This window comes from Engraulis encrasicolus, chromosome 13, assembly GCF_034702125.1.
Source record: "Engraulis encrasicolus isolate BLACKSEA-1 chromosome 13, IST_EnEncr_1.0, whole genome shotgun sequence".
NCBI lineage: Eukaryota > Metazoa > Chordata > Actinopteri > Clupeiformes > Engraulidae > Engraulis > Engraulis encrasicolus.
In genome coordinates, this window is record NC_085869.1 from 31,779,846 (window position 1) to 31,794,322 (window position 14,477).

General features: G+C 42.8%; 1 protein-coding gene across 2 annotated transcripts in view; it reads right to left on the reverse strand.

Annotated features, from left to right (window-relative positions):
• arhgef7a (Rho guanine nucleotide exchange factor (GEF) 7a) overlaps window positions 1-14,477 on the reverse strand; it is a 50,730-nt gene that overhangs the window by 26,658 nt on the left and 9,595 nt on the right. For both annotated transcript variants that reach the window (XM_063213698.1, XM_063213699.1), the window contains exons 3-6: window positions 4,702-4,786; window positions 4,060-4,190; window positions 2,574-2,769; window positions 1,147-1,235 (exon numbers count right to left, since the gene is read on the reverse strand). In XM_063213698.1, the coding sequence (XP_063069768.1) occupies window positions 1,147-1,235; window positions 2,574-2,769; window positions 4,060-4,190; window positions 4,702-4,786 (501 nt within the window). The remainder of the gene's footprint in view (window positions 1-1,146; window positions 1,236-2,573; window positions 2,770-4,059; window positions 4,191-4,701; window positions 4,787-14,477) is intronic.

Here is a 14,477-nt window from a genome sequence, read left to right on the forward strand (position 1 = left end):
TTGCTATTGCACTTGAATTTAGATTGAATGTCAGCATTGTCTATGCTTTACTTTGAAGTCTTCCATTTTATTTCGAAAAAGGGTCTAGTTGTTGCCTTCAACCGAGCAAATGGGAGCCTTACATCACATTCCAAAAGCACCATAGCACCTGAGTGCACCATAACCCACTGGACTTTTAGGTTTATCTACGATCGTGCTTTGCTGCTCCGAATGGTGTGGTGCAGATGGAGGAGGCAAGACTAAGAGAACCAAATCACCAGGCATCCACTCAGTGCATTAGCTAACAGTCTGTTTGTGGTCAAAAATAAACAAACTGATATGCAAAGCCAGCATGGAGTCTCTCTCTGTGTCTCACTCTCGTGCTCTCTGCGGTACGGTATTCCTCCCAAATGGTGAGTCAGGCATGGACAAAAAAAAGACTTAGAGCCCCATTAGGAAAAGTGAACACAAGAGTGTTTATCTTTTCAGACAGTGCAATCATACATCTTTTCACATCCGGGCCATTCTGGTGAGTGACAATGTCAGCGTCAATGCTAATGTTGTGTTACTGTAGTTGCACCTTTAATATAAAATATGACATTTTTATTTATAGAAGCTTATTTGCAGAATGTATGCTTCCCATTCACAAAATGTTTTCATGTACACACATTTACTACCACCATCAATTTCTAATTATTCATTATGACTTGGAAATGTACAATTTTCACATGAATAGGTGGATCTTTTCCATGTCCACCATACTGAATTACCAGTAAAAACCTCTTAAGCAACAAAACACAGTTTGCTTTGGTCAGGCCAGAAAATATTAGTTTATTACTCAGTACTCAAATATGGGCAGCAGATATTTTGAAAATAAATGGGTGCAATTACTTAATCTACCTTTAAGCACCAGTACGCACTACTCACACACATCCCAACAACCTGGTGGCGTGGAGGACCCTTACAACCAGAAAATGGGAGCCGTTAACCGCGCTGGCACCAACCAGCTGGCACCGGCACCTGCCCCAATTCAGTCGAAACCAGCACAACCAGTTCTGGACTGGGCACAGGCACTGGCACCACGCCAGTGGAAAACAGCGGACACCCGTTATTGGTGGCAGTGGAGACCAGTTACTAGGTGCTGGTAAGCCAACAGTCAGTCCTTACCAGGTTGTAGTATGTCTTGCTGATGGCAGTGGTGTCGAAGCCTTTGGGAGGGCTCTTCATTGTCCCCGATTTGGGGGAGATGGGTTTATCTGTTGGGGAAGACACAAAGAGGCAGAAATGTTTAGCTTTACAATATGCAGCTGTATGATTTTCACAAGTACACTACCATGAAATGAAAAATGTATTCAACAGATTGCTATCGTACCGTTACAGCATACGGAGTAGACGTGAATATCTCAAGCACCAAAATCCTTTGGATAATACATAGCGGGGAAAAAACCCTGAAGGCAGAACCATTTTATAACAGATGGCTGACTTCCTATTCATTAATATGTATGCAGATCTCTCTTGGCCCAACTGTATTTAAACGCTAGTGACTAACACTGTTGAGTAACATTGCTTCCGGTGAAACATCGCTAAGTCTCCCTACGTGCTACACATTAAGACTGAAACAACAATAGAACCCAGTGTGTTTGGCTCAAGTCTGTAATAAGAGGGCATTGGAGAGAGGTGTGGGAGAGGCTGTACCAGAGACGACTGATAAGGGCTTCCGCACATAGGCTCCGACAAAGTGCTGCGCACTGCTCCGCAAAAGTTCGATTGCATTGCTTTCAATAAAACCCCGCACACTGGCGCCGATGTCCGTGGACATTCGCCGATGTCGGATAGCAATTAGAGACAAGTTCTATTTTGTCGGTGCCGCCCATTGACTTTCAATGCTATGTTCGTGTGAAAATTGGGTTTGGGGGTCCGAATTCTGTCGGAAGCAAAAGCTGTCGGAGCCAATGTGCGGCCGGCCTAAGGAGGAGACGGTTTATAAGGAGTTTCTTGCGGCATCAATGTGACGGAAGTTCCTAAGCTGCCATGTCTGTGAGTTGCCATTTAGGAGACAAAATCTCACCCATACAGGAGAGTGGAATCGATTCCATTTTGTCACATTGTTGACACATAGAACAATTCATCTTGGTCCCTGCATAGGGAATCTTTGGCTGCACTGTCCCTTACCTTGCCCTTCCTCTGGTTGTCTACAGCTCCAAGGGTGAGTCTAAACCCATGGTGACCCACAGTCATTTCCCCAGCCTAATCCCATTCTCATTTCACCTAATTTCCTGACCGGTCAGCCTTCGCTATCTTCGCTAAGACCATAAATACCACACATTAATTAAATAAAGTTTAAAACAAGAGCGCAACAAAACAAAAACAAACATATACACACTGAGAGACAGACAGACACGCATAGACAAACACATACACATATAGACACACAGACACAGAGATACTCAGAGACAAGGAGACACAGACACAAAGACAAAGACACAGACACAGACACAGACACAGACACAGACACAGACACAGACACAGACACAGACACACACACACACACACATGGACACACAGACACAATGCGTGCATCACTTCCTATTTACCTTTGATCTCGCGCACATAGTTGCTAGGGAACCAGCCGCACTTGCCGTTGAGGCTGCCCTCCCACCAGCCTCCGTCATCGGTGCGTGTGACGTGGATGACATCGCCCTTGTTGAAGGACAACTCGTCCTCATTGGTCTGCTGGAAGTTGAAGCGAGCCTTCACCACCAGCTGGGCATTGCTGTTCTCAGTCATGTCCTATGGGGGATGAAGAAAGAGAGAGAGGGATGGAGAGAGAGAGAGGGAAGGAGAGAGAGAGAGAGAGAGAGAGAGAGAGAGAGAGAGAGAGAGAGAGAGAGAGAGAGGGAAGGCGAGAGAGAGAGAGAGAGAAAAACAGAAAGAATGAAAGAAAGAAAGAAAGAAAGAAAGAAAGAAAGAAAGAAAGACAGAAAGACAGAAAGAAATAAAAGACAAGTTGAGAGTCAAAATAACAGATGGCAAAAGAGTGAGGGAGTCGCGGAGGGAGGGCAGAAGGGAAAAAAAAAGAAAAAAAAAGAAGAAACAGCAAGTGAGATAGAGAATCAGAAGGAGATGAAAAGTGAGTGAGGGAATGAGTGAGTGAGTGAGGGAATGAGGGAGGGAAGGAATGAGGGAGGGAGGGAGGAAGGGAAAAGTACTGTTCAGTGACTCTCAGACATTGCAGTAATTACTGTGCACCTCCCAAAACTCTCAAGTGACTAAACTGTCATATTTTTCCCGTGGTATAAAAAAGCTCTCATTGCCGAAAAGTTAAGAGCCATTTTCACTCGGTTATTTTGACTCCACAGTGCCAACTGTTTTGACAGCCATCTCTTTTCCTTTCCTTTTCCCGTGTCTCCAAAAGCGAGCTACTTGTCACCGGCAGGTCTCTGAGACAGGCAGTATGATGACACCACTGCCATGTGGCGTCACAACACACACACATGCACCAGTCACATGACAGGCTGACACTCTAAATATACACTCATCTCACACCTTTCTTTTTCCCAAACGGGTCTACGGAGGGTGGAACAAAAAAGAATGCGGGAGAATACTGCTAGAGCTGAATGCTGTGATGTGAACTGGAACAGTAGAGCGATAGGGTCTGACAGTGTTCACATTTCTATTTTCCTCCAATTGTTGAAACGTACAGTATATTAATTTATTGATTTGCAGTGAGGCCATAATCAGTTGTCAATATTCGCATCTTATACAGATATTTACCATACATCATATTTATCAAAACCAAAACGTTTGGCCATTTTTTTCCTTTCTTTCTAACCACAGATGTTCTGTCGCCCTAGCGTGTGCGTGTTCCCACATATGTGGACATACAGTATTGTATAGACAGTACGGTAACAACTACTTTTGGACATTGCCATTTCTTTTTGAACACTACTAAGGTTCTCTCACGCTGTGTGTGCGTGTGCGTGTGCGTGTGCGTGTGCGTGTGCGTGTGCGTGTGTGTGCGTGTGCGCGTGCGTGTGTGTGTGTGTGTGCGTGTGCGTGTGCGTGTGCGTGTGTACATACCAGGCTCCTGAACTGGTTGTGAAGCTTGGAGGATCTTGACAGGGACGACTGGGAGGACAGAGACTCAAAGGACTTGATCCGTGCCGTGGAGGACAGACGAGAGCCAACCGTGTCACCACCCACACTGATGTCTGGAGAGAGAGAGAGAGAGAGAGAGAGAGAGAGAGAGAGAGAGAGAGAGAGAGAGAGAGAGAGAGAGAGAGAGAGAGAGAGAGAGAGAGAGAGAGAGAGCGAGCCAGTCAGCCAGCGAGAGAGAGAGAGAGAGAGAGCCAGAGAGAGAGAGAGAGCAACAGTGAGTCACAGGAGTGACAGAGAGAAACAGTATAAAGGGGGGAAGTAAAAGAATGGAACACATGAGCAGAATAAAAGGAAGAGCTCAGAAAATAAAAGGGAAGAGAGGGGGTCATGATGGGTACCTTGACATGAAAACACCAAATGCACGCACACACACACACACACACACACACACACACACACACACACACACACACAGTTTGATCTATAGAATTCAGGTGATTACTTAATTTTTTCAACTTTTTATAACACAAATCCATTCATTACAATACAGATTAGTCAATTAACACAAGTCACACACACACACACACACACATGCACACACAGAAGAAGAAAAGTTTGGTTTACCTGCAGTGACTTTGTTCAGAGACACCAGGGTGCTCAGGACCTTAGTTAGGTTCTGGCCCAGCAGCAAATCACTGGGCTCAAAGGGCTGCAGAGAGAGAGAGAGAGAGAGAGAGAGAGAGAGAGAGAGAGAGAGAGAGAGAGAGAGAGAGAGAGAGAGAGAGAGAGAGAGAGAGAGAGAGAGAGAGAGAGAGAGAGAGAGAGAGAGAGAGAGAGAGCATGACAGAGTGTGTGTGGGGGGGGTGAAATAGTGGGGGGGGGGGGTAGAGGCAGGTTGGAAGAAAGGCAGGAGGAAATTGAGAGAGGGGAGGGAGAGAGAGAGAAAAGACAGTGTTATACAACAATCATGACTTGCCTTATAATCCTGTTACAGAAAACGACATAAGTCATCATGTCAGCTACTTCAGCACTTCAAGCGAGGGACGCACGCGCACGCACACACACAAAGCTGCACTAGACAGAGTCAGCATGGTAAATCAGCCCCTAGCAGTTCATTTCATTTCTGCACAGCATCTGGCTTTGGTTCCATTGACATGGTTTTCTCAAGACAGAATCGTGCCTAACCCAGAGGGACAGACACAATCACAAAGCGCACGCACAGCACAACAATATAAAAATCTACACCATACTCAGTTCCCACTGGGTGAAAAGAAAACAGTCCAACAAGTTAAAACCATCACTGTGCGATTAAAGTCAGGACACAGGTGTAATGAAATCACACCTAGTGTAAACCAGTGTAATGCAAGGCAACCACTTTTTTCAAGAGTTTGGAGGATTTAAATTCTCTCTTAAAGATGCACTGTGTAAGATTTTTAGTACTTTATTTCCAGAATCCATGCTGCCCATTCACAAATGTTAACTTTTTATTAATACTTACCACCACCATTAAATTCTAAGCACCGGTATTCATTATGACTGGGAAAATGGCACTTTTCGTAAATGAAAAGGTGGATCTTCCCCATGTTTGCAATTTTGAATTTTCAAAAATAGGTTTTTATTAGCTGCAAAGCTTACTGTACTTTGATCATACTACTAAAATATCACTTAATTATTTAGTAAATATTCATGAAAAGATCAAATTTGGCAATAGGCAGCAGAGTTTCAATGAGCTGCATAGTTGCAATTCCTGCTCCGGCCACCATCTTACACAGTGCACCTTTAAATTCTCTCTTAAGAGCAGACAGAACTTCCTCATAAGCAGTTTTATTGCCTCCGAGTTCACAACAAAAGTATTGATAAAGACGGGCATTTGTGACCGTGTACTTCTGTGCTGAATGTACTTTACATTTCCCTGTTGCTGAGCCCTGTGTGACTAGTAGGGCTGTGACGATAATGTATCGAACAGAGAAATCGCAATACGCAGAGTAACAATACTGTATCGTGACGCAAGACGGCAGTAACTTATCGTGATACACCCTTTCAAACTTCTGTTACTTTTTTAAATGATTAGAAGCCTCTTTTAACCTATACTACTTAAGTACCTATAAACGATCATCAAAAAGATACATTTTTAAAAAATCATTGGGTGTATGGAACCGTAGGTCAAAAATCGTCATATGAACTGAATCCTGAGTTGAGAGTATAATTTCAGTCCTAGTGATAAGTAAGGATACACCGATATATATATCGGTCCGATAATTGCATTTTTTAAGTGTATTGGTATCGGCCGATACACATGTGGCTTTGGCCGATATGCAACATTTATTATTTTATGTCATTCAGTTTTTTTAAAAGCACCAAGACACTTTATTTTTTTATTACTTGATTGGTAGACATTACTTGATTGTTAGAGTAGGTGTTTAAATGTTACAAGTTCTACCTCAATTTGATAATGTTAAAGGAATGTTTCTTCTTAACTTGTGACCTAGAATATTTGTCATTTTTTAACCTTTTTTTTAACCCATATCAGCCCCAAATATCGGGTATCAGAAATCGGGTATCGGCCAAGGGTGATGAAAAAAAAAAAACGGTATCGCATCGGCCATTAAAAAACCTGTGTTGGTCGACCCCTAGTGACTAGTAACATACAGTAAATAACTGGTATTTTATTAGTCAGGAGTGAGCAACCAGGATGTTGACTGGTGGTGCCACGGTACTACTCTGGCCTTTCACAAAAGAGAGGTCAGTCCACAGAAATCAAATTAAATGAAAATCAAATGAACAATGGACTTTGCCTGTTATTTGTAAGTCCGCCAGACTTTGATTATGAGATGTGGGACATTAAGTGTGTGACTGTGTGTCGGTGTGTGTGAGTGTGTGTCGGTGTTTGTGTGTGTAGGGAGGTGAAAAAGAAAGAAAGAAAGACACAGCTGTGTCATCTGCTGTGCTTGCAATAGCAAGTAACTGTATACTATACACACAACAACTCGACATACTTAATATCTGTGTTCATGCATCTTCACATTCAAATCCCCCTTCCACCAAAACCACACAATTTGTAAAAGGACCAGTGCCGGCCTGCCTACTACAAAGTGCCCAGAGGAGGCAATTACATGTTATGCACTGAACAGTCTCTCGCGCGCACACACACGTGCACACATGCGTGCACACACACACACACACGCGCACATACTCACACACACGCTCTCCGTAGCCCTGGCCACGTGGCTGTAGCTGTTGATATACAGTGCGCTGTGGAAGGGAGATTGCGTTACGTGTACTGTTCACTGATTGGTTGTGCAGCCAGCGGCCACAGTAGCTCCAGTAGTTCAGGCCAGGCCAGGGTAGCTGGGAGAGTGCGACTGTGAGACACAGTAAGGCTAGTCCAGCAACTGTGACACTGGGTTTACACATTATAAGCCAGATAAATATAAATGAACATATCCGTAGTTAAAATGATTTGCCTCCATACTATCAATTTTATATCATTTTCAAAATGTTCTACTATTACCGAAATCTGTGTTTGCGCTTGTGTGTGTGCACGCGCATGTGTTCCTCCTCTTCAGATTTCTATACTTCAGTGGCCGCTTTCAAATGCATCGCTTTCGGTGTTCGAATTCAGCATATTAATGTGGACGGGAGGCGTAAGGGTGGGAGACGTGACGCCTTGTTACAACATTGGTTAAAAACCTACAAAACTGTTATTTTCCTTTAAAAAACAAATGTCAATGAAAGAAGATGTGGTACATTATGTTTCATATTAGTCTTAGATGAGAAGAAACATTTTTGTCAAGATTTATGTAAAGGTTTATATGTCAAATTTCCTGCGGTGTGACTGTAACATTAATGAAACAATATATAATAATATATACAGTGCCCTCCATAATTATTGGCACCCCTGGTTGAGATGTGTTTTTTAGCCTCCAATTATTTTATTTTTTTTCTAAATAATATGGGACCTTAATGGAAAAAAAGAGAAAAATCCAACCTTTAATACAAGTGCATTTATTTAAAAGAAAAAAAAACTCCCACATAAAGAAATAATTATTTGACATCAAATAATGTGTGTCACAATTATTAGCACCCCTGGTGTTAATATTTTGTACAACCCCCTTTTGCCAACAAAACAGCACCTAATCTTCTCCTATAATGTTTCACAAGATGGGAAAAGACAGAAAGAGGGATCTTCAGCCATTCCTCTTTGCAGAATCTCTCTAAATCATCCAGAGACCTGGGTCCTCTCCTCTGTACTCTCCTCTTCAGCTCACCCCACAGGTTCTCAATGGGGTTGAGGTCAGGGGACTGAGATGGCCATGGGAGGAGCTTGATTTTGTGTCTGGTGAACCCATTTCTGTGTAGATTTTGGCCATATGTTTAGGGTCATTGTCTTGCTGAAAGACCCAGTGACGACCCAGCTTCAGCTTTCGGGCAGAGGGCAACAGATTTTGATTTAAAATGTCCTGGTATTTCAAAGCATTCATGATTGCCATGCACCCTAACAAGGTTCCCAGGGCCTTTGGAAGCGAAACAGCCCCACAGCATCACTGACCCACCCCCATACTTCACAGTGGGTATGAGGTGCTTTTCAGCATGCGCATCTTTCGTGGTACGCCAGACCCACTTAGAGTGTTTGTTGCCAAAAAGCTCAATCTTAGTCTCATCTGACTAAAGCACACGGTTCCCAGTTGAAGCCTCAATACCGCTTGGCGAACTCCAGACGCTTGCGTTTATGATTGTGAGTGAGGAAAGGTTTTCTCCGTGCATGCCTCCCAAACAGCTTGTTGGCGTGTAGACAGCGCCTGATGGTTGATTTGGAGACTTTGTGACCCCAGGATGCTACCATTTGTTGTAATTTCTTTAACAGTGAGCTTTGGAGATCTTTTGATTTCTCTTACCATCCCCCTCACTGTGCGTGGTGGCAAAATAAACTTGGGTCCCTCGTCCAGGCTTGTTTACCACTGTTCCAGTTGTTTTTGAACTTCTTAATTATTCCTCTCACAGTGGATATGGGCAGCTGCAGTTGAGTGGCAATCTTCTTGTAGCCTCTGCCTGACCTGTGAAGGTCGACGCACATCTGCCTCACTTGTATGCTGTGTTCCTTTGTCTTTCCCATGTTTAAGAGTGGATAAGAGAAATGGCCTCGGTGTCACGTCATATTTATACCCCAGGGAAACAGGAAGTGATGAATTACTAATTAAATGTTCCTACATACTCTGGTAAACTTTGTAAACTACTGTAGAAATGACAGAAATGCTTCAATTATATTTATTTCCTGGGAATTGTTAAGGGTGCCAATAATTGTGGAACAGGTGATTTAATGAAAAATAATTATTTTTCAGTCAGGGATTTTTTTTATTTTCTTACAATTCATTTGAGTTGAAGGCTACATTTTCCTACAATTTTCAGTGTGACAGTATTCTTCTGCAATAAACACTGAATTTATTTTAAGGCTTTTAACACATCTCAACCAGGGGTGCCAATAATTATGGAGGGCACTGTATATATAAATTAACCAACAACATTTTGAATAATGTATGAAGCATTTGGCATGATTGCATAAATCTTAACTTTAGATTAAGATATGTGAATGTGGAAAAAAACTCAAGACAGTAATATTAACTACAAGTTCAATTTCGTAACACAAATTGCGTCCTGTGGGGTGACATGTATGTCAATGTTTGTGAATGGGCAGCTGCAAGGCCAACTACAAGGGTCTTAAAGATTGGCTCCTAACCAGTCAGTACCTCAGTTATTGGAGAGTGCTGTGGAAGTTTAAGGTGACTCTTAACCTCTTAATATGTCTTCATATTGCAATCTTTCTGTCACGCAATGCTTAGGTTCATTTTATGGTGTCCTGTGGTGTGACTGCTCTTATAGGAGGAAAAAAAGTTTTTTTATTAATGAAAACACATATTAAGATTAAACACAATATCATTATCAAGTTAGCATGAGCTCAGATGTCAGTCATGTATACAAAAGGATTAAAATGGCCATAATGCAGTGAATTCCCTGTGGTGTGACTCCATTTTCCTGCGGTGTGACATACCTATGCTATGTGTTGATGCGGGACACATTTTCCCAAAAATGGCAAAAATAAGGTGAAATTCCACAGACCACTAAGTGCTTTATTTTTTTCTATTTTTTTCCAATTTTTATCCATCATTTTTTTCAGGAATTTGAAAAACTTTTTTTTTTTTTGCGTTACGCCCTTAAACGTCAACCACCCGTGAACGAATAAACTTTTATTCGTTTTCACACGTATCTGCAATAGTACAGGACCTGACAGACTGTGTGTGTTAGTGCGTGTGTGTGTGTGTGTGTGTGTGTGTGTGTTAGTGCGTGTGTGTTAGTGCGTGTGTGTGTGTGTGTTAGTGCGTGTGTGTGTGTGTGTTAGTGCGTGTGTGTGTGTGTGTGTGTTAGTGTGTGTGTGTTAGTGTGTGTGTGTGTGGGCTAGTCCAGTGACAGTGAGATATGGGCTTCCCTTCACTTTCCGCTCTGATTACAGATATGCCCTCAGAGAATGGAGCGGGAAAGCGGGATGGAGCAACAGAGAGAAAGAATGTGTTGTGTTGTGTTGTGTTGTGTTGTGTTGTGTTGTGTTGTGTTGTGTTGTGTTGTGTTGTGTTGTGTTGTGTTGTGTTGTGTTGTGTTGTGTTGTGTTGTGTTGTGTTGTGTTGTGTTGTGTTGTGTTGTGTTGTGTTGTGTTGTGTTGTGTTGTGTTGTGTTGCACCAATTTTGGACTCTCCGTCACTTTCTGTCAATGTGTGTAGTGTACACATAACAAGTTGCGTGTGGTGTGTGTGGAAGCGAACTCAAGTGACAAACTGCGCGTGTGTGTGTGTGCATGTGTGTGTAGGCGTGTGTGTACTGCCCCACTTGCGCAAGAGCAGCCAGCTAGCTAGTCAGTCATCCAGGTTCACACACATCCAGCTGAGGCGCCAGTCACAGTCACAGTCACGTAAGCAGAGATAACACACAGCCATTGCACCATTCTATAGTAGAGTATTACATTTGACTCTATTGACTCTCTTCGCTCTTCAATCAACACTCATTCATCACTATCGAGTCTAATGCTACAGCCTCAGCGTCTAATGCTACAGAGTTCTATAGTGTCCGTCCCACACTTGGTGTAGAAAGAATTACAATTCACTGTACAATCATAGTAACATCATCCGAGATAACAGGTCCAGTGCACCATTACACATTTGACTTCCTTGAGTGATGAATTAACACTTATTCAACACATAGAGCCACTATTAGTATTTTGCCAGTATTAGTTACCATTAACACTGCACATAGACATGCACACGCATGCGTGCAAGCACGCACACACATGAACACACGCACACAAACCCATGCATACACGCACACACAGCTGCATGCGCACAAGCCCTCGCACATGCACAGGCACACAGTCTGTTTTTCTCTCCGTTACAGCAAACACAAAGGGCAAACACAATTGCTCCAAGTTTCACAAGATATCTGTCTATGCGTACAACTTTTCCACCAGCCAGGAGCAAATGTGCAATACGTAAACAAAGCCGTAACTCAAAGGCGGAACCTCTTTGGAGCCCTTCGTAACACGAGTAGGCAAGCAGAGAGGCAGCAACCCTTATGTTCCGACCATCTTTTGACACTTTCTAATTACTTTGTTGTGGATTGAGAGTCCTCATACTTTGCACACAGTGGCACAGTCTACACAGTTGCACCACAACAACAATAACAAGGTGCACTATGTTCAGGATGGCTGTGCTGTGGCCCAGCCGTGGCTCAGTTGGCTGGGCACTCCACTGCTACACCAGCAACCCGGGTTTCGATTCCAGCCCGAGGTCATTTACCAGACCCTCCCCATCTCTCTCTGCCCGCTAATTTCCAGTCACAACTTCACTATCCCGTCAGAAAAAGCACAGAGAAAGACTTAAAAAAGGATGCCCAACTGTGCTGTGAAGCCAAACAGTGTGCAGTTTGTTTGTTTTTTTTAAATCCTGCACTCTGACTCCTAATTAGAAATGAATGACTTGCCATTGGTGCTGCAAGGCAGCTATTTGTAGGAACAACAATAGCCACAGCCTACAGCTACTGCTGTCGTCTTGCTTCTCCTGCCCCGTGCTCCTGCCATGGACAGCAATTTGATTATATAAGACGATCGAAGTGCAATTGCCAATGATGCCACCGCACTGCCTGACCTACAAAAAACCCCACAGGTTTTTCCATAAACCCGCACCCGATTACTACGGACTTCTGCAGGACAAAACAAGCCTTTCCTATTCTGTGCTGTGCCACATACACTAATGCCAGTTTATTCTTTATCAATACACTATAAATAACATGCTACAATGCCAAGCCAACATCATGTGTGTACACTTTCTCTGCACCTCATCATGTGTGTACACTTTCTTTTGTTCTGCACCAATTCAAATGGGAGTGCACTGTGAACTGATACCAGCTTCAGCAACAAATCAATGGATCGTTGTCGCTACTCTACTCTATGGCATTGTGTGATATCCATACCACCACAGTATAACATTCCCTCTGTGTGTTCTCTCTACAGTGATTTTAGAGGTCTGGATTAAAATAATCATGGCTCTTCATTTATGGGCTGCAATAAGCTGTCATTGTTATGTGCACAGATGGCACTAGCAAAGTATCAACATGTGTACAATAGAACAGTGGACCATCTTGCTTGAATATGATCACTGTAATTCCTGAGGGTTTTTTGGGTCAATGACGTTTTATTTTTGGGCTCAGACAACCACAGCCATTGCCCATAAATGAATTAGTAATTGGAAATTGATGTACTGCAATGAATATGCTTCTTAGACAAAATCCACTAAAAACAAAAAAATAATGTAATCCATGCAACAGCTGCATTAGCTGTGGTTTCACCACCCTGACGTGTGCTAGTACTAAAACATCATCACAGACCCTTTAAAGATTTCAAATGGAGAGAATAAAGGACAGAAACATCAGCAGGAATTGAACTGGACTGCACTGAGTCTGTTCTACAAAGGTCAAACCCGTGTCACAAGGTCAAACCCGTTTCCAGTGCGCAGACCACCAACCAACCAAACGACCATACTCTGCACACAACTAAAAATACATATATTGCTTCTGGTCATGCTAAGGTGTTTGACTAATTTGCTCATCTGCCTGACTGAAGAGGAGTTCTAAATAGGATCAGCTGGTTCAGTGAATAAGCCAGAACAAAATAGTGTATGTGGCAGAAGCTTTTATTTCATTTCACCAATCCAGGACGTCTGCCTCTAAATGATATAGAGTAGACACAAAAGGCTACATTCAGGAATTAACCACGCTGTCCCTGGTGACCCCAACATGTAACGGCACAGTGCAAACTGGGATGGAGAACTTCTAGCTCAGCGTTGCTTTGCCTCCTCACCTCAGCAACACAAACAGCTGTCAAGCTGAACTCCATCCAACAGTATTACAATATAGTGAAATACTGACCACATTGAGAGTAGAAGGACTCTCCATCTCATCCATGCACAATGAACTTAACTTCTGTATAACATCAAGTGTGACTGAGTGCTCTCTGCTACTGTTCTTACAGTATGGTAATTCATTTCAAAGATATTGACCACTGTGAGCTACAGAAAGAGCAGAGTAGCAACGAAGAGGCGTCACCCCTTCCTACTTCCATGGAATCAACCATACATCTTTACCTCCCGCTGAAGAGTCAGGCTCTATAGCAGTGTTTGTCAGTGGGACTCTGCAGCCACCCAGGGGGCATTAGGGAGCCCTGGGGCAGTGAGAGCGGGACAGTGAGGCGGATACAGGCGAGAGAGGGGTGCTCAGTTGCCATTGAGGGGCATAAGTCGGTTTCATNTTTTGGTAACACTTTACTTAATGCCCACATTATAAGCACATTCATAACAAATAATAATGCCCATTATAATTACTTATAACATATTATGACTACAGCCATAATGCTTCATGATGCTTTACATTAACAGTTATGAATAACCGTGAATCTAGCTTATAATGCTTTATAAATCCAAGGGTGTCATGAGTGCTCATGACTGGCTATAAACTACAGGCTGCCTGATGGGGCTTATAGTACATTATGAGCACCTATACCCCTCTATGCACAGACCTGGATGATAAACTGTCATAAGGGCTCATAAGATGCTATAATGCTTCATGTGAGATCATAAGTGGTCAATGTGTGCTCTAAGTAAAGTGAAGTTCATATGGATGCATCTATAATACACTGTATAATACACATCTATAATGCATTGTAATGTACTATAAGCCCCATCAGGCAGCCTGTAGTTTATATCCAGTCACGAGCACTCATGACACCCTTGGATTTATAAAGCATTATAAGATAGATTCATGGTTATTCGTTACTGTTAACATAACACATCATTAAACATCATGGG